Source organism: Tamandua tetradactyla, chromosome 25 (genome assembly GCF_023851605.1).
Source record: "Tamandua tetradactyla isolate mTamTet1 chromosome 25, mTamTet1.pri, whole genome shotgun sequence".
Taxonomy (NCBI): Eukaryota; Metazoa; Chordata; class Mammalia; order Pilosa; family Myrmecophagidae; genus Tamandua; species Tamandua tetradactyla.
In genome coordinates, this window is record NC_135351.1 from 4,596,918 (window position 1) to 4,620,242 (window position 23,325).

General features: G+C 42.8%; 1 protein-coding gene across 1 annotated transcript; it reads left to right on the forward strand.

The window, feature by feature from the left end:
* Positions 1-704: 704 nt before the first annotated feature.
* On the forward strand, positions 705-23,105 carry WRNIP1 (WRN helicase interacting protein 1). The gene is made up of 7 exons (XM_077143710.1): positions 705-1,788; positions 3,637-3,828; positions 5,093-5,334; positions 16,016-16,245; positions 20,512-20,667; positions 21,480-21,559; positions 22,364-23,105. The coding sequence occupies exons 1-7, from the start codon at positions 982-984 to the stop codon at positions 22,637-22,639; spliced, it is 1,983 nt and encodes a 660-aa protein (XP_076999825.1). The 5' UTR covers positions 705-981; the 3' UTR covers positions 22,640-23,105.
* The last annotated feature ends 220 nt before the right edge of the window (positions 23,106-23,325 follow it).

The following is a 23,325-nucleotide window of genomic DNA, read 5'->3' on the forward strand; positions in this document are numbered from 1 at the left end:
CGGCATGGTGAGCACTTTTCTGTCCCCTTCTGTTCACACGATAACGTTTAAGTGGCTGCATAACACTATCTTACTGTTGGGGGAATAGATGTACCCTGAGTCCGACAGCCCCCTCTTTAGGAATTTTAACTGTTCGGGAGAAAAAGCGAGAAAAGCATCTCCGCGATTATAACCTTCAGGGTCATAACCGTCACTCTGACGCAGTCCTGAAGCAAACAGACAAAACAATCCAACAGGCGAAGAAACCCCTTCTCTATCTGCACTTCTGTGACCTGCCGAGGCGAACGTTACTTTCCCACGTTCTGTGGTTTGCATTTTTGCTTTCATTCCGGTGCTTGGCCCCGTCCTGTCTGAGCGTTCGGTTTTCCCCGTTTTCTCCGGAAACTGAGACCCCTCGTCCTGTCCCACCGAGTCCGTTCTGGTCGCCGGGAGCGCGGGGACCGTAGAGCCAACCTCTCCGCGCTCCTGCTGACCCTTCGGCAGGCGCCGCGGGCTCCGGAAGACGCCGAGAACCCGGCAAGTCTGCGAGCGACGCCCGGGGTAGCCCCGACGAAAGGGGGCAACACCTCCTAACCCGCGCGACCCCGCACGCACACGTAGCGCCGCCGACCTCGCACAAAGACGCCGCGCCGCGTTCGCGGAGCCGGAAGTGGGCGTGCGCGTCGGGAGCGAGGCCGGAAATGGATGTGCGCGGCCGGCGACGAGCCCGGAAGTGGACTGCGGGAGGCCGCGGGCGGACTGCCGAGGACTACACTTCCCGCAGTGCCGCGGGGAGTCCCGCGAGCGGCCGGCGGAGGGCGGGCCGAAGCGGGAGGCTCCGGACGTGAGGCATGCAAGGCGCCCTCCGCCGGCCCGCGCGCGTCCTGTCGCCTGTCCGAGGGTCGCGCGGCGCTGGGCCTGCGAGGCGGGGGTCGTGAGGCCTCGGCGCGAGGAGGGGCTGCTGCGGCCGCGCCCGGGCGCCGGCGAGGGCGGACGAACGCCATGGAGGTGAGCGGACCGGAGGACGACCCCTTCCTGTCGCAGCTGCACCAGGTGCAGTGCCCCGTGTGCCAGCAGATGATGCCCGCCGCGCACATCAACTCGCACCTGGACCGCTGCTTGCTGCTCAACCCCGCAGGGCACGCGGAGCCCGGGGCCGGGCCGCACGGCGCGGGAGATCCGGCCAAGGCGCCCTCGCCCCCCCGTTCCAAGCGGAGGCGGCTGTCGGAGAGCTCAGCTCTGAAGCAGCCCGCCACTCCGACGGCGGCTGAGAGCAGCGAGGGCGAGGGCGAGGAGGCCGACGACGGCGGCGAGACCGAGAGCCGGGAGAGCTACGACGCGCCGCCCACGCCCAGCGGTGCCCGCCTCATCCCCGACTTCCCCGTGGCGCGGTCCAGCAGCCCCGGGAGGAAGGGGTCGGGCAAGAGGCCGGCCGCTGCAGCCGCCGCGGCGGGGAGCTCATCTCCACGGAGCTGGGACGAGGCGGAGGCTCAGGAGGAGGAGGAGGCGGGGGCCGATGGCGACGCGGACGGAGATGGGGATGGCGAGGACGACCAGGGGACCTGGGATGCCGACGCCACAGCCTTCGCGGGCAGCGGCGGGGGGCGCCCGCATCCCCGGGCGTTGGCGGCCGAGGAGATCCGGCAGATGCTGGAGGGCAAGCCTCTGGCGGATAAGATGCGTCCTGACACGCTTCAGGACTACATCGGGCAAAGCAGGGCGGTGGGGCAGGAGACCCTGCTCAGGTCCCTCCTGGAGACGAACGAAATCCCCTCCCTCATCCTGTGGGGGCCGCCGGGCTGTGGCAAGGTGAGTGCTGCCTTGGCAGAAGGGTTCCCGACTGACAAATTCGGGAGTGGCTCTAAGGGCCAAAAGATCTTTGGGTTCTTAAAAGATGCCGTGTCGAAGTCCCCCGCAAAATTTGATGGGCTTACGTGGACATTATGGCTAAGAGTTGTCACCTGAACGTGGGGCAGTGCTTGGTCTACAGGTGGAGTCTGTGATGTGTGTGAGAAAGAAACTCCTTCCTACGTTTTTTGGTCATCTTCAAAATTAGCATTTCTGTGAATGGATAGGTTGACATAAATATGTGGACTCTTAGATGGATCCATCTTTGTCTTCATTGGTCTCCCCCGCCCCCCCTTTCAGTGACCCAATTCTCCGGGAAACAACATACTACGAAAAATTGCAGAGGAACGTTTCTGTGTTCCAGTTGTGTGTGTGTAGGTTCAGCTTTGAAAAAAAACACTAAAATTTTAAGATTTCTATTGTGCTTCTCCTTTCTCTAGCTGTTGGTTTATTTCTTAAAACTGATTTCATTTTTTTATCCATGGAGATGTTTAACCAAACCAAGATGAAAACAACTCTTTTCCTTGTGCAAGTCATTTTCATCTAACATTTTTAACAACTTTTCCCATGATGCCATGTACTGAAGTGAAAGAAATATCAGTATATTTTGGTCTTCAATTCTGCATGCCTTAGTTAGAAATTAGCACAAGTCCAGAGGAGGGAGATGAGGATGTGGTGGGTCTAGAAAACATGTCATTGGAAGAACACTTGGACTGGGAGAGTTTAGCCTGAAAAAATAAGTGTAAGAGATGTTCAGATATGTTGATGTAGGTGTTCATCCATAGGAAGAGGGAACAAAATGAACACCAGCCAGAGTAAGGCAAAATTCAGCATCCGAATTTAAAGGAGCTTTCCTAGCTTTGAGGTTCAGGCCCCTTAGTGCTTAAGGGTTTTCATGCTTTTTCTCCTATATTTCTTCCTAGCTTTCTCTTATACAACCTAACCACATCTTCCTTTATTCCAACTGTTGGAATCCATCTTGACCTTTAATCCTTCTTTGCACTCCTCCTTTCTCTTTGGTGGAAAATAAATCAGTTCTGTCCCAAATAACTTTTTACTATGGTAAAGAAGTATGGATTTAGTGTGCTACCCCATTTAGGCTATCGGGTAGTGGCATTCTTACTGATTGTTTGTGAATTCTTACTGTGAGATCATAGGAATGGATAATAAGCATGGGTATCACTTGCAAGCATAGGCATACGTGGCATGGATCTTTCATTTATTTTCTGCTAAGTGCCTGGTCCAAATGCTGTTACTTCATCTACTTCTAAAGTAGACAGGCGGAATTGCCTTGCAGTCATCTTAAATGCTAGACAGTTATTGATCTTTCAATTCAAAGGCTCATTCATTTTCCTTCTCTGTAAGCGTCAGGGAGTGAAACACTGATCCTGTGGTTCTGCAACCCAGTCCCACACTGAGATTTCTTCAGTAGTCAGTGCTTTCTTGCCTGGAGGAGGGAAATTTTTTCTCTTTGCTTAGAGGGCACAGCTGTCACTGAGGCTCTGCTAAATCAAGACAGCCACTGTTAAATGAGATTCCAAAGATCATAGGGTCCCACGAAAAGAAATCAAAAGGGGTGAAATACAAAGGAGAAAAAGTCAGGATTAGCCTAAGTCTAGGAGCTTTCCTGTTTTATTTACTTTTTTTTTTTTAATTTTTAAAAGAAGTATTTCAGATCATATCTGTGCTGCTGGCATCCTTCAGATTTCAAGTTGCTGGTTAAATAGTCTGATTCTGCTTGTGTTGGTACCTTTGGGTACTTCTTTCTGTGTCAGATCCACTTTTTAAACTCTCTGTCATCTTTTCTAGACCACTCTGGCTCACATCATAGCCAACAACAGCAAGAAACATAGCATAAGGTTTGTGACATTGTCTGCAACGAATGCCAAGACAACTGATGTGCGAGATGTCATAAAACAGGCTCAAAACGAAAAGAGTTTTTTCAAAAGGAAAACCATCCTTTTTATTGATGAGATTCATCGGTTCAATAAATCTCAGCAGGTATATTAACTTTCTTCCATCTTTTGGTCATTGCTAGCATCAAACAAAATTAAAATTTATGAAATCACCTTGAAAAGTATAAAGTACTTTCCAAGTGCTAGGTGCTGTCATTAAAGAATTTTAAGTTAATGTTTGCATTAGATTTTACATAATATTTCTCTAAGAGTAGTAAACTGCAGGAAATAGTCTTGTCAACCCATCTTCTTCCAATCTATTTTGTCCACACTTTTTCTTAGTGTTTTTTGGTGACCAAAAAAATGCTTTTTCTGATGAATAAAAAGTTTGATATATCTCTGTTTTGAAAAGCTGTTTTAGATAAAATTTCTAAGTCTTAGAAAATGTTAATCCATTTATTAATAGTCATAGTGAATAGTTTAGCTTGACTGTAAGATCATTGTTTGAATTTTTAAATTTCTCTAATAGGGAGTTACTTTTTATTTTCAAAATTAAAAGAGCATATTTTCTGTGACTTCAGGCTTTCATAAAGTTACAAGATAAAATGGTTTCTATTTATTTTGTCTCGCTTTCTGAAATAAAAGTAAAAGGACAATTTATTTGTATAAACAAAGTTACTTTTGGATTCTTCCTAAATAGACAAAACATTTTTTCAGATATACTTTCTTTGATCTTTAAAATGTGTTGTAGCTTTGTAATCATAGATATAATTCACAAAATCCTAGTAAGCTTTTTATCCTCATTTGAATCTCTTTGAATGAACATGCCGTTTAGAGTTCTGACTGGCTGTTGACCCTTGTATGGGACCACTAAGCTGAGTATTTCTTCCCCATAAGACAGCACCTGAGGTCACATAGTTGCCAAGTTGGTTAGGAAGAGTAATAGTGTGATTGAATATTTTCAGTTGAAGAGGATTTTAGAAATGTTAATATATTTGTATTTTTTCACATTCTTCTGCCCTCTAAATAAATAGCTGCTGCATTTAAGTTATGTGCCATTTCAGCCTTGGGGTAGAAGATACTTTTCTTAGAAATCATTAAGTTGAAACTAAATTAGAATTCTACTTAGATCTATTAGACTATCAGCAAGAGATCAGGCTTAGACATTGGTATTCAGAAGACATGTTTTGGACTTAAAAAGCAAGCATTGTACTCTCCAAATGTTGCATCCATATTCAATGCATATAAAGTTGCTATTCCTCAAGTCTATAAAAATCAGAAAAAGGAAGGAAGTGATAGCCAACTTACATGGGATTCCGTGGGTTATTGTTAACTGGAATCAATTTCTTCTGTTTTCCTCCCATGATTAGGACACTTTCCTTCCTCACGTAGAGTGTGGGACGATTACTCTGATTGGGGCAACCACTGAGAACCCCTCCTTCCAGGTCAACGCTGCTCTTCTGAGCCGCTGTCGGGTTATTGTTCTCGAGAAGCTTCCAGTAGAAGCAATGGTGACTATTTTAATGCGCGCAGTCAACTCCCTGGGAGTGCATGTCCTCGACTCAAGCCGTCCCACCGACCCTCTGAGCCACAGCAGCAACAGCAGCTCTGAGTAAGTTGGCAGTGTGCAGTGGCAGCACTATACACACCTCCCAAAGAATCTCCTGGCCGGGTGCCAGAAAGGGCTGGGAGTCAGGGTAGAGAGGGTGGGGACAGAGAGGAGAATGTGTATCTGCCAGTAATGGAAATGTAAGAGGAACAAAGTACTAGAATCATACCAGCAAGTTATCTCTGCACATTTCCTTTCTTTTAATTTAAGATGCAGCCTTATAGCCTGGACCTGTAATGAGTATGTCTATAACTCTTTCATCTTTAATATTGCTTTGCCTGTTAATTTCATTCCTAGATGTGTATTTTCATTCTTAGGGATTTGTTTTTTTTCCTACCACGCTATTTTAAAGGCTTGGAAGACTTTAAGAAGCCTTATTGATTATTTTCCCTCATGGAATAAACATACAGATGAATATATACTTCTAAAGTTAACTTTCAAGTCTTTTGAAGTCTGTACCCAGATTCTAGTTTCTTTTTTCCTGAAGTTCACTATTCTTAGAGAAATATTATGTAAAGTCTAATATAAATATTAATTTAAAGTTCTTTAAACAGTTTTAGCGTGATTTTTTTTCCATACTCTAAATTTCAGAACCGAATACTATAAAGGTAAAGGGATTTTAGCCAAAAATGACTTATTAAAGGCTGGTCCTTCCTTTTTGCTTTTTCCTCTTTAAGCGGTTTTATTGAACTATATTCACACACCAAGCAATGTAGCCAAAATATACAATCAGTGGTTCACAGTATCATCATATAGTTGTACATTCATCAGCGCAGTTTTAGAACATTTCATTACTCCAAAAAAAAAAAAACCCTTCCTTTTTGAAGTTAATATGCTATTTCTGTATCATGAATGACATACAAGTTCTTAGTTCACAGAGTTTGTATCATGAACAGTCAATTAGAGTGCTTGGATTGGAATATTTCCTTTTATTTAAAACAAAATTAGGTTCTTCAGATGTCAGTTACCCATGTGTTACCTGAAATAATGCAGTGGAACACGATCCGGCCTGATGAGAGGCTCATGCTCTCCTCCCCTGCACACCCGTGGCCCCCACAGCTGCCGGTGCCTGCCCTGAGGGCTAAGTTCTGGAGACACTTTTCTGTGGGGATTAAAGTACAAGGCATAGTTGTTAGGTTCCGGGTTTAGATTTCAACAGTCTCCCTGACCTTCTGCCAGCTCCCACTTGCTGCTGTCTCAGAGACAAGAAGAACTGTGCTGTGCATTCTGAAAGTCTTGGGGCATTTGGCAGCAGATTCCTAGGCAGATGAGGCAGCTTCATTTTGGAAAAGGGTTGTGATGGCCCAAAGAAAGTCAATGGTAATGCCTAGGGGCCTTTTGAGAATAGGCGCTGACCAAAGGCCAAAGACAGCTTCTGCCACCTCAAGCTAATACAACTTTTCTTTAAACAAAGGTTTCGTTGCAAATCTCGTATAACCAAGCGATAAAGGAAAAGATGAAAGCAAAAGGGGGAAAAAACCCTAATTCCCATCACAACTACCATTAACATTTTCTTATATTTCCTTCTAACGTTTTTCTTTGTGTTTTATACTATATACTGGTTGTCATCTACAACTTCTCTGTCCTGCATTTTTAATTGTCTAAGGTAATCTTTATTTGCTTCATGTCACTATTTCATGGGGTTGAGTTATTCAGATACCTTCAGATTGTTTTGCCTCTTCCCTAATCAGTGCCATGCCCTAATTTAAAGGCCTCTGCAAGGGTCTGTGTTTCTAGTACCCTGGACCTTATTCTTGTGGAAAGGATTTCTACAGTTCACCAGGATTCCCAGGTGACTTGAGTTTGCATCAGAGTTTGAGAGGATCAAAGGAAAGAATTAATATTTCTTTCAAATTACTGAAATTGAGAGCCTGATACAAAGTGAACCAGTGATTCTTAGTTTACTACAATTGCATTTCAGTCAGAGGAAACCTCTGTCATCCAATGGAGTGTGTATTTATTCTTTCTACTCTCACTAGCAGTCATTTGTAATTGATCTTAATTATGATTTCCTTTCATTCTCTTTTCACCACTGTACCTAAAGTTGTATCCTGTTTATTAGTAAACCCTGCCTCCCTGTGAACTATGTGAAGACACAAATTTAATGCTTCTTGTTCATAATATCCAGCTCCCAGCACAGGACCTGGCATATAATATGAGCTTAGGAAAGGCTTATTGTTATGAAAAAATCCTAGTTTTCAGTATAAGAGAAATGATTTTATTTGGGAGTGTGGAGGTGAGTAATAATTCAGCATAAGAAATGAATCAGGAACCTTCCACTTTAATGCTCTTGCCTTTTCATCAGTAGTAAGCAGAATGGAATTAAAGACTAGTCAGTTTAGATCCTCTAGTTGGGTACTTGGTACCATTCTGACAAGAGGTTACATTGGGAGATATCATCAGCCACAGAAATAATGTTTGCCTTATATGTGATTTGCTAATGGCCATGGATAGTTAAGAGTGTGTTGTCTTTCAGTTCTTTTGGGTAAAAATTTTTCTTTCGAATTCCTGTTAACTGGTGTCAACTATATACGCATTTTTGCGTCCATAAATCGTATTTCAGTTATGCTAATCTAGTTGGAAGAAAGGAATTTTAACCCCAAATAATTACATTCTCTCCCTGGAAAGGTATGAGCCTGCATTTGTATTCCTGTGCCATGTTTTAGTGCCCTAGATAGCAACTAACACTTTTATAGAGAAATCCTACGCTCTGTAAGTTTGCTTGAAAGGGTTGAGGTAAGGTATTAGAATCACACTCATTCAGCTGACATTTAGAGTATCTTGACTGTCCTTGAGGAATTGTGGGTTCTCTTTCAGTATACATATGTACATGATAAATTCCCTTTAAAGTAAAAGGTGTGTGTTTTTTTCACTCTCACATGGTAGAAATTGAAGTCCCTGCATTTACTAGGCATTGGCTGAGTGTTGGAAAGAGCATAGTCCTATGCCTTCAGAGAGCTTACAGCGTGATAAAAGGGATAGATGAATAAATAAGTCATCTTATGGTGATATTCTCCAGTGAGTTACACATAAGGAGTGCTGGGGTGTAGAGAACAGGCACCTGGCATATGCATTATCAAATATTTCACCTCATAGATAAGGTGATGATGAACTTTTGAAGGACAAGCAGAATTTAATTGGATGGAGTAGAAGGCTAATTTGGGCTGTGCAAAGCAAGGTGGTTAGAAAAGTGGGCATAAGAAAGTGAGTGATGGTTGATGAAGCCAGAGAGGCAGGCAGGACCCAGATTATGAAAGATCTTATGCTCTAAGGTAAGAGGATTGGTGTGGAAAGCAAGGGAAACCATAGAAAAATTTTGAGCAGGAAAATAACCTGCTTATGTGTTGTGCCAGTTTGAATCTGTTGTGTACCCCAGAAAAGCCATGTTCTTTAATCCTCATTCAGTATTGCTGGGTAGGATCTTTTTGATGGTTTCCATGGAGATGTGAACCACCCAATTATGGGTGGTAACCTTTTGATTAGGTAGTTTCCACGGAGATATGTCTCTACCCATTTAAGGTAGGGTTGCTTACTAGAGTCCTTTAAGAGGGAACCATTTTGGAAAAAGCTTGAGAGCCCACACAGCCAAAGACCTTTGGAAATGCAGAAGGAAAATGCCCCCAGGGAAGCCTTATGAAATGAGAAGAGAAAGCTAGCAGATGTCTCCATGTACCTTCCAGCTGACAGAGGAGTTCTGGACCCATCGGCCTTTATGGACCGTCGGCCTATCTTTACTTGGATGCCTTAGTTTGGATGTTTTCACAACCTTAGAACTGTAAACTTACAACTTAATAAATGCCACTTTTTAAAAACCATTCCATTTCTGGTATGTTGCATTCTGGCAGTTAGACTAAAACAGATACACATTTTAGGGCAATCACTGATAGCTTTGGAGAGGATGAACTAACTAAAGGGAGCTCTCCTGGAGACAGGAGATGCGTTAGGAAGCTGTTGCCGTCATGCAGAAGACAAACACAGAGGATTTGAGCAAAGGCAAGGGCAGCAGAAACAGAAGAGGACCGCTATGAGAAACCATATGAATTAGGTCTGTAGGACCTAGGCATGATGAGGGTATAAAAGGACAACTCTCAGATCTGGGCGAATGGATAGGTGTCATATTTTTTAATGAGAAGATATAGGAAGAGGAACAGAGGGGTAGGGAGATGCTGTGGAGTTCAATTTGGAACTTGGAACTTGTTCAGTTGGAGTTCAGGGGCCTCTGGGTGACTCATGTGGAGAGATCCTGTAGGCAGTTAGATACAGAAAGAGCAGTAGAGAGGTTTGAGACAATTTGTGAGCCTTCAACATATAAGATAGCATAGCCCCCGTCATTTGCATAATCCCCCCACTGAGAGCTGAAGAAATCAAGAGCTAAGGGTGATGAATTAAGAACTGTGGGTATTTATTGAATAGAAAAAGAAGGGGAACCCAGGAAGACAGATAAAAGGTAGGAAAACCAGAAACATACCAAGAGAGAAGAGTTTCAGCCAGAAGGTAGTGCTCAATTAAAGATTAGGTTTGACTGTATATATAAAAAAAAATTAACTATGAAATAAGCAAGATGACAGTTTCTTATGTAAAAGAGTCTGGACATAGGCATAAAAAATATAGTCCCTAGCCAGTTTTGTGCATTATTGTCAGACAACTGGGCTCTTGTTTTTCTGCTCCACCACCCCCAGCACAAAGGCTGAGCCACGTTAAGCTCCGTGGTGGCTACTGGACCTCTAGCCATTACATCTGTATTCTAGGCCACAGGAAGGGAAAAGGGCCAAAGAGCAATCCAGTGTAAACTCCACCCAGCCCTACCCCTACCATTAGGGAGATACCTGTGAAATAGCACTCTTCACTCAGGTGGGGTTTTAGCAGTGAAAAGAGAGGGAAGTATAGATTAGACTGGGTAACTAGCAGTCTCTTCCATAACCATCATGTGCTTTAGGTAGATCAAATAAGATAGAGAGGAGCCTTCATTAGACATGGCATTTGTCCACTGATGTCTCTAGAACAGTGTCAGTGGAGTGTTTGGGTTGAAGTTCAGTGTGCTAAGTATGGTTAGAGGGGAAGGAGGTAGCAAGCATAGACTCATGTTTTCAGTAAGTTGGTTGTGAAGGAAAGCTAGAGGTAAGTTGGTAACTGATGTTAAATTACTAACTATCTATGCCATAGTTCCTCTGGTTACTGTTTTCATGTATTTCGCTCTCTACACATTCTGGTCACATGGTACAAACAGTGCCGCATGCTGTCCATGTGCTGGATTAATTTTAGAGACCAGGAAAAAAATCCATGTAGCTCTGTTGTAAGATGAGCTTGTACTGCTGAAAATGAGGAAGTAAACTAGTGTTTAATCTCTTTGCACTTCTTGCTGCTTTGAAGGACTGGATTCCAAGATCATAGGACACATGCCTAGTAAGAAGCACCTCTAAAGAATCAGCTGTTGATGAGCCAGATGCAGTACGTATGTTTGTGGAGACGAAGAATGAGATGAGAAGCCGCGGTGCCCTAGTACTGTCTAACGAGGCAGTATTCCTAGAGGTAGTTGAAAGAGTTGAAGTGGCTTCTGTTCCTGTGGAGCTGTGCTTAGCTCTGAGACTGGGGCTTTTTTCTGATCAAACAAGTTGACTATTTTTCCTTTCATTTTCCTTGATTAAAAAATTTGAACTGTTTGCCTGCCTCTCAAGATAATTTCTAACACTGAATAGAAAGAACAGTAGTAGAATACCAGAATAGAAGGTACTGGCCAGAATGCGTTGTGGATTTAAAGTGAGTTTTAATAATTTCTTAAAAATTTTTTTTATATAAGTGAAAGATACATTAATATAGATAATTAAAATGGCATAAAATCACTGGCAGCCAGAAAGATAGATTTCTTGGATTTGTATTAGCTTCCTATGGCTGCCATAATAAATGACCACAAGCTTGGTGGCTTAAAACAATAAATTTATCATTTCTCAATTTTGGAGGCCAGAAGCCAAAACTGACTTGTCAGTAGGGCTGTACTTCCTACCAGAGCCCTAGGGAAGAATCTTTGGCCTCTTCTGCTTTTGGTGGCTCCTGCCATTCTTTGCCTTGTGGCTGCGTCACTCCAATCTCTACCTCCTTCTTCACATGGCCTTCTAGGTGTTTGCTTTCTCTTCCTTTCTGGGGTAGTCTTCATTGGATTTGGGACCCATCCTAAATCCAGGATGATCTCATTTTGTGATCTTTAACGTAACCCCATTTCCAAGTAAGGTTGTGTTGACAGGTATACTGGGGGTTAGGACTTGGATGTCTTTTAGGACCACTATTCAATCTACTACACATCCATACGGTGAATATGGTATAATTCAATTAAGTAAGATGCCTCCATGGAAAGGTGACATATCTAAAAGTTATATTCTCTCTTTGTGGAGAAAGTAAGTTTGTTTTATTGTCTTTTGCTTTCACTCTGGTTATCAGGGAAGCTTAAGAGTTTGGGGGCCTAACTTGAGATTTTGTGGTTCAGTAGAGTATGCTACTGGACAGTCTAATTAAAATTATTCTCATTATTAATAATAAGCATATGTAATATTTATAAAAATTATCTAACATTGAGTGTTATTGATATGCTGGGCCCCACTCTAAGCACTTTAAATGCATTACATACTCTGAAGTAGGTAACATCTCCTTTTCATAAATGAGGACACTGAAGCACAAAATGGTTAAGTACCTTGCCAAGATCACACTAATTGGAAGTGATGGAGCAAGGTTCTGAATGGTGTTTTAACTACTAAGTTATCTTAGTTGTAAAGGGGCCTAGGTACCAAGTTAAAACCAGGATAAGCGTTATTGTACTGAACTGCTCCTCGACTATAAGTTTAGAGGAACTAAACTGTTAATTTGCAAAGATAGAGATAAAAGCTTCCCAAATACAGGGTAGCAGTAGGGCCTTTTAATAAGGCCTCACACTTACTTGGGAAATATTTTGAAATTATGCATGCCCAGGGTCTAGCGTGGGGACTGGTCAATCAATTAATTTGTGGTAAGGTGGTTTAGAAAAGTTCTCTAATCTGGTACACATCCGCGGTTGACAACCACTATGCTGCACTTGTTGCTCTGACTCCATAATGTTCCTTTTCCTTAGTGAAAGAGAGTTACCGCATATTTTGCAATTTAGGGAGAGTGCTTAACCAATCATAAATATTCTTTTGTTCTGCCATGAACTATCAGGTACATTTTACTTCACTTTATTCCTCCAGCCATGTAAATTGAATCCTTCAAATCCCATATCATCCACCAGAGAAGCAAGGTTCAGAAAGATTCTGGTCCCTAGAAAAGAAAAGGAAAGGGTGGAGGTGTCTGTACAGAACACTCCTGTATTCCTCTGTGAATATCAAAGCATTTCCCTGTAGTTGGAGAAACTAGGCTCTCTAAATCTGTTTTTTCTCTAGGGTTTGTTAATCCAGATACATGATCTTTTCCAGTGCACCTACTTTAATCAATTTTTTTTCCCTTATCATGGGACATTTTAAAAATTACATTATAACAACGTAATTTCCTATCTATGGCTTATTTCCTCTGAGGATTCTACTAAGTTTCAGACATTCTACCCCAAAAGTAGATTTTACCTTGGATTTAATTCTGTTCTGCCTTTAAGAGATTATTTCCAATGAAAAGCATTTTATAAATTTATGCCTAAATTTAAAAAATGTTAAATTCTCTAGGCTATAGATACTCTTCAGGATATCTTGAAATTGTTATTATTTGCTGAGGAGTTTTGCATCCATCAGTTCAAATACTTCTTATCTCATTGTTCTTGGCTTAGTACCCTCACCTATCTTCCTCTTCTGAGATCTCACATCTTATTTTAGAGCTCTTTGGAATCTTAGGTAAATTAAACCAGAGTTCAGGATGTATTGAGTGGTACATAGAACCTTTGAACATCCTGCATTATGTTCTTAACAGTAATTTTCCATTTTGTAATGTATTTGTGTGGCCATTGTAGTTGCCTTCAGCATCCTCCTCTCGTTGAACAGAGCTGTCAACAAGTTGATTTGTGTTTAAAAATGCTGTTTTTGGACAGGGGTGACATTTGGAATGTAGATCCTAGCAGAGGGATGGGAAGAAGATGGAGCAATGGGGTCCTGGTTAAAAGCCCACAGCTCTGGCCTGATTGTAACTGTAGAACACCTCGCACTTTGGGTAGGAGTTTTAAAGGAAGGAAGGACCCAATTTTTCAACCACATAAGCCACAAGTGCATTTTGAAATGCTTATTCACAGTGTATTTATTATAAACCTATGGAGCAGTCTGCTTGTCGGCTTTTCTCTTAATTATATTGGGCCTGCTGCCTTACTTTATCTGAAGACTAATGGAAATGGGGATAGTAGAATAAGTTCCTGTGTAGATTAGGCCACCCATTTTGTAAGTACCCCAAGAGCACTACATGCCTCCAAATATTTCCAAAGGGCAAGTCTGTAGGAAAGAGATAGACACCAAAATACTAATGTTGAGGCAGTGTAGTGATGGGTGACTCTGCCCTCTTTGTCTCTACTTTTTAAAGTTAATATAATATGCATCTTTCAGAAGTAATGGTCAGAGTTCTAAGTGACTTATTTGTTTTTTAAAAAATTATTTGTTAGGTAAAACAGCAGAATGTGAAACTATATGCAGTACAATCCAAATTTTGTTTAAGAAGTTAAATGTAAGGAGAAGGGTTGCATGGGAGGGTGGATGCACAAAGGAAATTCAGTAAGGGGACATGTTAGCTGTTGTTATCACTAGATGGTGAAGAGGTGAATCTTTTTGTTTCATTCTTTATACTTTCAGTATATTATAATAAATATCAACTTGGAAGTTGTGGGAAAATTGGAGTGAGTCCGTACATTGTACAGATACGCAAAGCCTATTACCTCCCAGGCACTAGGGGTACAGAGAATAAATAAAACGTTCCTGTGGTAGAGAAACTCTGTATTTTGTGGGGATAGAGAGATGACATATGACATCAACAAATAACCCAGTTCTTGAAGACTCAGTCAGTTATTAAGTTAGGATTGATCAGTGTTCTGGTTCTACTTCTTCCCGCAGATTTCCCACAAGCTGTTTGTTGCTGAGAAGTCATCTAAGGGGATGGAAAGCCTTGCTTTTATTAGTTCTGAGGCTCAAATGAGATTTTCAGGCTATTTTGGTTTTCCCTGCCTCCCTCTGTCCATAGAATACAAGCAAATAACTGAGCCATGAGAGAGCTTTTCCTTCTGTCCCATCATTTGCTGACAGTCCCAACTCTGATGCTGGTCCCTCCGTTACATATTTTCCTTAAGATATGTTTCTTTGTCATCTTCTTCTCAATCATCTTCCTGAAAATCTGCTAGTATCTGGTTGAGAGATGGCCCATGTCTGTGTATTGTTTTCTAGTTGCGTCTCTGCCAAGGTGAAGCCACCCTTGGGAAGGGAGGAAGACAGTCTGTGCCTTGCAGTTAGCATGAGCCTGATGAGAAAACCAGCCACCTGCTAGAAAGCTGGTACATGTAGGGGGAGGTGTCAGGAGAACCATATGGAGTAACTGGAACCTTGGCTCTGAGGGAGTAGGAAATGAGATGAACCAGTCGACATGCTAGAAGTTAGTCTTTTAGAGAACAAAATGTCAATTAGTGTTGTTTGAGTTATTCCTACAGGGAAGAAATGGTGTACACCAAAGGAGTTCTGTACTGACTTGGAGATGAGATGAGCACCCCTCACAACTCTCCCTCCTCCGCCCAGCCCAATCATTGTCTAAGTACTGGTTCCCAGTGCTTGTTAATTAGGCTGAACATTTCAGCCAAAGGTTTAGTCGTGTGGGTGAACTGTCACTTTTAAAGATTATTTTCTCCTTAGCAAATTTGCAGCTAGCAGCTCAAACAGGAAGTAGTAAGAGCCCTCTGAGTAGCTAAATGTGTTAGACTTATAGAAAATACTGCGAATTAAGATTTTAAAACTAATCATAGTTAGACCTTCTTCTTTATGAAAGTCCAAATTGAGAAATGTGATGATAGAATTTTCATCAGGTTTGATGCTTTAACCCAGATCTTGCTGCTAAGATCAGGCAGTCTTCAGATCCATTCCCAGGTAGTTGACCTCTGTTTCTGTATGCTATCTTTCATGTGGTACCCATCCGCTCTGAAGCAATCCATTGCAGTTCAGAAAATACCTAGTCCAGTGTTCCAGAGTAACTGGGACCTGAGTCCTTATTCCTGAAATGAAGGAATTAATCTGCTTGATCTCTAGAGCCTTCAAGAGCTAGTATTCTGATATGATGCTGTCTCTTTCCCTTGTGGAAAGTGGGATAAGCACACCTCTCTCATCAGAATTTGGAAGCACAAGTTTTCTTAACACTAATGAGGTGCTAGAATTTCTAACAAAAGAGTTTTCAGTAGAAATTGCAGCTGCCCAACTTTTCTTCAAACTATAATCTGAGATATTACATGTTAAAAATAACTTTCCAAAGCTTCCAGTTTCTCCTTCACACCTGCTTTTAGTTGTGTGTGCTTATACAGCTTATACAGATTCTTAAGGTCAGGGCAGTTTTCAGTCTTGATGACACTTAACCGCATTAACAACATGAGTTAAGAATAAGGAGAGAAGCAGTGAACACAAAGTCACTTTCGCTGACCTGAGAAGTCAGGTCAGCTCCATGAGCTGTGTGCAGAATGAAGTTTGTGCTGCGAGTAAGAATCATTAACTATGGTGTGTTGCAGGCCCTCGGTGTTCATAGAAGACAAAGCTGTGGATACTCTGGCGTATCTCAGCGATGGTGATGCCAGAACAGGATTGAACGGACTGCAGCTGGCTGTTCTGGCCAGGCTGAGCTCTAGGAAGATGTTCTGTAAGAAAAGCGGGCAAACGTACTCTCCAAGTAGAGTTCTGATCACTGAAAATGATGTAAAGGAAGGGCTCCAGCGATCCCACATCTTATATGACCGAGCAGGTGAGTAGTTGAAATGTGGAAAGAGTGAAACAATAAGGAGATAGGTTGTATACACAAAGTCTCATATCTAGGCATTTGTCCTTCAGCTGGGTTTGGAGAACGAAAACAATCCTCAGTTGGATCTCCATTTTGGTAATAGAATTAAACCCTACCACATTGAAGCCCATTTCAAATACCTTTAGGTTTTTAAGTCCTTTAGGCTTTGCTTTTGCAATAAGTGACTAATTTTAATTTTAATTTTGAGAATTAAAATAATTTCTGGAGCCTAAGATACAAATTGTTTACATTGATGCTTTTATTTTATAATGGTTTTTTTCTAATTGATTTTGCAGTGTCCACCTTTCTGTTGACATAGAGTGGCATTTACACATCCCAGGATTGATAGCAGTTCTTAATAAATCTATGACCTGACAGCATTAAATGTCATAAGCACGACATATTTTATGTTTTTATAAAAGGATGGATGATAACAATAGCGTACTGGAGGTTAGACTGGGCTTCTCATGGTTGAGTATTTGTGTGATTCTGGATAGAGCCACATAGTGATAATGAATAGAATTTCCATATCTTTAAATGCCATGTCAGGAAGAGGCAATAATTGAACATTCCAGTCTGACACAGTAGGCTGTACCACCTCTACACTCTTTCCAAATACTTCTTGATGACAGAGAGTATTTCTAACTAGTTAGAGAAGAAAGTGGAGGATTTTAAGAATAGTGTCTTTATTTGCTGGGGCTGCTAAGACCACACAGTAGTTGACTTAAACCACTGGAATTTTTACTGGCTCACAGTGTGGTCCAAAACCAGGGTGTGGAAAGCATATACTTTCACCAAAGTCTCTTTCTTCTCTGTCGCATGGCCACCTCTCTTTCTTCTACTTCTGGCTTCTGACTGGCTGCATCCAGATTTCCTGTTTACTAGGACTCTGGTCAGGTGGACTAAGGCCCACCCTGATTCAATTTGGCCTCATCTAAATAGTCTTCAACAATCCTATTCACTCCTTAACTGATCATAACATCTTCAAAGGTTCTGTTTACAAATGGGCCCATGCCCCCAGGTCCCAGGTTAGGCCTTGAACATGTCTTTGTAGGGAATATGATTCAATCGCCAACAGATGGTTTTGGTTCTAGGCTCTGCCTGTTAGAGAGTGAGCACTGCATTGCCTAGGCAAAGGGACTGAAGGGGTGAGTACCTGTTTGTACTGCAGACACACTGGCCTTGGGGATGTGTGGGGCCACCTCTAACCTGACATGAGCATGCCCTGCATTAGGGACCTGGTAACAGTGGTGCAGAGCCCCTCTGGGCCAGCCAGGATCTCAGGTGGCAGCTACTTCTTTGCTTCTGAACATCAGGCCTGCTTGGAAAGCTGAAAAATAGACCATTCTGGAAGTAGAGCCCCACTTTACTTTGGGCCAAATACAAGAATTGAAGATATGGACAAAATTAAAATATATAAGAGATGCAAAATTTTGCACTTGCTAGGCGCTTCCAGGGCTTCCAACAACAGCGGCCTTTCTCCCTTCCTTTCGGCGTCCCCAAAAAGATGCTCTTCCTTTTGACTAGACCCACTAGAGCTATTCTTTCACTTTTTAGCAGATTCTCAGTTAAAATCCAAAAAGCTACTATCTGATATTGTATTAGCTAACATTTCATCGTTGGGTATTTTATATACATTATCTTTTTTAATTCTCAAAGTAACCCTGTGAGGTAGCTATCATTATTTTCCCCACTTTACAGATGAGAAAATTTTCTTAAGTCCATAGAGCAAGTGGTAAAACTTATCCTCCAGGCCAGGACTGACTGATTCTAAAGATACGCTCTTGCCCACTGATCTGCTGCTTGCAAGGCATTCCAGTCCCTCTTTCCTGACTCTGCCTTTTAGAGGACACTCCCCTGCCCCCACGATATTGAAACTCTCCTGTCCTGGGATTCCTACTTGATCATATTCCACCAGGGAACCATGCCTGGTGGGAATCCCCTTCTCTCTAGCTCTGTGCTGGATGTAACCCAGCAAGAGCTGGGGTGGGAGGGGCGGGGCCACCTTGTACCAGGGGTCTCAGTGGAGACCCCCCCCATCCTACAGGTCTCTCCTTTGGTGAGATCACACCCCCACTCCCATCACTGCAGCACATCTGCCCTCAGTGTGTCTGCAGACCAGTCCTAGAGGATTGTCCTCTTAGAAGCTTTGTTCCATAAATAGGGGTGATAGAAGCATTGTCTTGGAAACCTGTTTGGTTATACCCTTGGGCCCTTTTATAACTGGTGAAACAAAGTCCCCAGTCTCCAACTTTTTATTATTATTTTTAGTGTCATTTTAACATAACAATGTAGCCATTCACTCTTGGATATTTCTACCTGAGTAAAGAGGTTTACAAATGAAAAATTTTCTGCCATGGTTGAAGTCAGGATGCTGACAGAAATCACGTCAAATTTCAGATTATAAAGCAGTATATAATAAAAGCACAAAAAGGCAGGTGGTCTTGAAAACCAGTGTTGTCTGACACTGACCTAAGGCTCACTCTGTGCCAGCATGTGGTGTTCACCTGCTCACCACCTTGTGAGGCAGGTACTCAGTCATCCCCATTTACGGATGAGAAGCTTGAGGTGTAAAGAGAAATGCCTTGCCTGTAACCTCATAGCTGATCAATGTGGGCTTCAGAGCCAGGCTGTCTGGCCCCAGAGCCCATGCTCTTACCCATTTACCACAAGGCCTACTGTGACACTCAGTAAAACTATGAGAAATGAGCGACCTGTGTCAGGGGAGACTTGTTGTCTCCTGGTTTAAAATAGATCAGGAGCATACCTGAGGTGGTTTGTTATGTTAATTCCAAGCCCATGAGTGCCAGGCCTACCCTGGGCCTCTGGACCTCCTCCCACTTCTGGGCTCAGACATGGAGAGAAGGAACGCACAGAATAGAGTTTCCTGGCTACCAGCCTAGGAAGGTGGGCCCAGTGCCATGTGGAGTTACCCTAGCATTCCCAGCCATTTTCCATTGCATTAAGAGTTAGCAGAGGAAGCCCTGGTGATAATTTAGTTTGTCAGTGGAAGCCCAGTTTCTAGGAGAAGCTGTTACTGCTGTGCTGCCTCTGAAGTCAGGGAGACACAGGCCTTGGCAGGCAGCCTTTCAGGTCTGTTCCTGTCGGGGGCAGGGTCTCCTCGAAGGCTCTCTTCTTCAGCCTGAAGATCAAGAGTCACCTTAACAGCTGGGATTTGTTCTGGGGCCCAGATGCTGTGGGAAGCAGAACACAGTCTTAATGTTTATATCAGCTTTATGATGAGCTTAGACCAGTTGCTTCTCAAAGTGCTTGCACTGATAAAATCATGTCCATGTGTTTCGTGATGGGGACATGGATGCAGTGGGACTCTCCTTGGGCATGAGTAAGAAACACTGGTCAGGAAAGAAATTCTGTAGTAAATACCGCTGTGTATGTACTGAGAAAGATGTAGCTATTATTTTCTGCACTTAGATACTTTTTTCTTCAAGCACACTTCATTTCACTGATTTGTTTCCACATGAATCTAGGGCAAGAAGTGGGGTAAGGCCTAGTGGTGAGTGAGAAATGCTGGATGTGTTCAGTCAGAGTTGGCAGTCCTCTGGGATCTTGTCCACAGGCTTCCCCGCCCTCTGAGGGGGAGGTTTAAATGACCCCAGGTTTTGAATCCCGGAAAAGACAGCTGGAAATGACACCAGGGAACAGGTGGTCTGGAACAGCTGCCCTTACTACTTGCCTCTCTGCCGGGAAGACCCCAGTAACTCCAGGGTCGACAGACCCTGCTTCTCCACTGCTTCCTTTGGGCAGGCAGTAGGGGCACATGGTAGTACCAGAATATCAGAACCACTCTCTCTCCTCACCTCTTTTCTCTGGCAAACCCACTCTGGTCCTAGGAGGACTGCCCTTAAAAGGGAATACCCCCAACCCTTGCCTCCCTTGAGTGTGCACTTGGCAAAGGACAGCCATCCATTTTCCAGCAGCATTTTCTGGATGGGAATGGATTTACCAGAGTGGCTCGCCAGCCCCAAAGATAGCTGTTTTGAGGCATGCCCCAGCCTTCCATACTGGTGGTGTCCATAACTCCTGCTGAGCACAGTTTGAGAAGAGCTATTGATCCTTATCATTCTTAAGCTTTCCTAGTAAACTTATTATTACAGAATTCCTTTAAGTCAGCCAATTGAAATAAATGCACCGATTTGTGAATCTTTCTGTAACCTTGGTGGCTTCTTTTCCTGCCAACGTTTGAATGGATGTGTTTTGTGTGGTGTCTAGGAGAAGAGCATTACAACTGTATTTCTGCACTTCATAAGTCTATGCGTGGCTCGGACCAGAATGCCTCGCTCTACTGGCTTGCCCGCATGCTGGAAGGAGGGGAGGATCCGCTGTACGTGGCCAGGCGGCTTGTGAGGTTTGCCAGCGAGGACATAGGTGAGTGAACCAGACAAGTCCCATGCCCTGTTGTACTTGGGGGGTAGGGAATGAATTCTGCCTTTTTGTGGTCTGAGAATTTTTTGGTACCATGTGGGACAGGCAAGGAGAAGATAAGAGTTGAACTATGAACTCAAAAGTTATTTCTGGGCAGGCCACAGTGGCTCAGCAGGCAGAGTTCTCGTCTGCCATGCCAGAGACCCGGGTTTGATTCCCGGTGCCTGCCCATGCAAAAAAAAAAAAAAAGGTATTTTTAAAATACTTGTGTGGTTTTGAGTGCTTATATTCATGAAGTTGCCTTTTCTGTTTCATTCTCAGTTGTATTTTTACTAATATGAGTGACTATTTAAAGTTTTAAAATAAATATTTTAAAATTTGCTTTGCATTCAGTTGTTCAGATTCTCATTGGGCAGCTCCTGAGATGGAAATGAAAGATTCTGAATATTACAAAGATCAGAAGAGCTTCCCTTTTCTTTGGTCTCAGTAAATGTTTTGTTTTTTTCAGCACATTCATTCTTGGGAATGTCTTCACAACCCTTGCTGGTATAATGGCCCACATGGCATCATATTTTTCCTACTAGATGTAGAGTTTTTATCCACAAAGAAACAGTTCTTAACACCAGTCCTTACAAGAACCACTCAGTAAATACTTCTTGAATAAATGAATGAGGTCAGAGAAAAGTCAGTCTGCTTTGCTCAGCGGGATGGGTTTTTGTTTGTTTGGGTCCACAGAGTTTGCATGCAGTGGTTGTCCGGCCATAGTGCTGGTGTGGCCACATGAGCTTTCTTTTATTTCTCTGTGTGTGTGGCAGGTCTCGCGGACCCCTCTGCATTGACACAAGCGGTCGCTGCCTACCAGGGCTGTCATTTTATAGGCATGCCAGAGTGCGAGGTAAAGTAACCAGCTCAGCTCTTTGCAGATCAGTTCCTTTCTTTTGTGTTCTTTTCCCTTTGTGGATTTGAATATAGATTCTGCCTTTTTCTTTGATGTATGGGCCCATTGAATCAGCGATAAGCTGCTTAGCTTTTCAACTCTCATTTTAGAACCTTAGACTCCTAGAAAGAGATGGGACCTTAGGTGTCAACAAGGCCCTGTTTTCAAATTATTTTTAGGAGCCCTAGGGTTCAGAGGAAGGGCTTTAGGGTTTTCTAGGAGCAGAGATGTTGAAGAAGCTGAACAGGAAGTCCTGAGAGCTCACCCCAAACACAAGGTCTGCTTCATATGTTAGGGTTTTAAGAAAAATTCCATTTGTTTATTTTTTTGTATGCTATATGGTAGGGGTCACGTTTTATTGTTTTTTGATGTGAACTATCCCATTATTATAGCACCATTTGTTGATTTTTTTGGGGGGGTGGGGGGAGAGGGGTGATGTGCATGAGCCAGGAATCAAACCCGGGTCTCCCGCATGGCAGGTGAGAATTCTACCACTGAACTACCCTTGCACTCCCTGAAAAATTTCATTTAACAAAAAGTCCTTCAGTTAAAAAAAAAAGAATGAAAACCACTGGTCTGAGTCAATCTTACCCTTCAGTTAGGAATTTTTTCATTTTGTGACAGGTGGGTATCCGGACTGGCAGAAAGGGGATAATGAAGGCCTGGTGGGATCCTCTAAGTTAGCTGGAGGCATCCGGAAGTGTTCTGCAAACAGAAACTTTCTGGCACCTCGATGATAAAATGTTCCCTTCTGTCTCCTAGGTGCTTCTGGCCCAATGTGTAGTCTATTTTGCCCGAGCCCCAAAATCGATCGAGGTGTACAGCGCCTACAACAATGTCAAAGCATGCTTGAGAACCCACCAGGGGCCTCTGCCCCCCGTCCCCCTGCACCTGAGGAATGCACCCACCAGGCTGATGAAGGATCTGGGCTACGGCAAAGGCTACAAGTACAACCCCATGTACAGCGAGCCTGTGGATCAGGAATACCTGCCTGAAGAGCTGAGGGGTGCAGACTTCTTCAAGCAGAGACGCTGCTGACTCATGTAGGCGATGACAGCAGAAGGGTGTTGTGTTATTTTTTCGGGAGGGCCAGGAAGAAAGAGTAACTGGATTGTGAGGTTGGTCTCCTGGGGAAGTTCAGACAGACCAACCTTTTGGGCCAGAATTTTAAGAGTTCTTAGATGGTGGCACAGCTACTTTAACTAAATGTGTAACATTGAAATTGTGTTCATTTGCACTCTGTGCAATGGTTATGCTTAAGAAATTATCTGGCAGCTTTGTGCAATGAATAAATGTTATAAGGAATTATCTATTTTGTCATAGTATTTAAGTCATGATGTCATTTCAAGATTCAGTTCTGTAGGATTTTTTTTCTTTAAAAAATGTATATTCTGGGTAGTTTCAACTGGTTAAAAAAAGTAATTGTGATTTAATACTGCATAGTGTTTTGGGTATTTTTTTTATATGCAAAGGTCTTAAGAGCCAATAAAACTATTTCAAAGTACTCTTCAATTCTTTATGTGTTTCCTTCCTGGGATCCTAGGTCACAACTTTTTGGTAGGTAAATACTGTGAAAGAAAAATCATAGATGAGAAGATCAGAGAACTTGGCAAAAAGTCAATATATGTCTTTCTGAAATTTTATTTTTTTTATTTTATTGAAGTACTACATCCACATAATTGTAAATGGCTTATAAAAGAACCCCACTAGTTCCCTGTCTCACC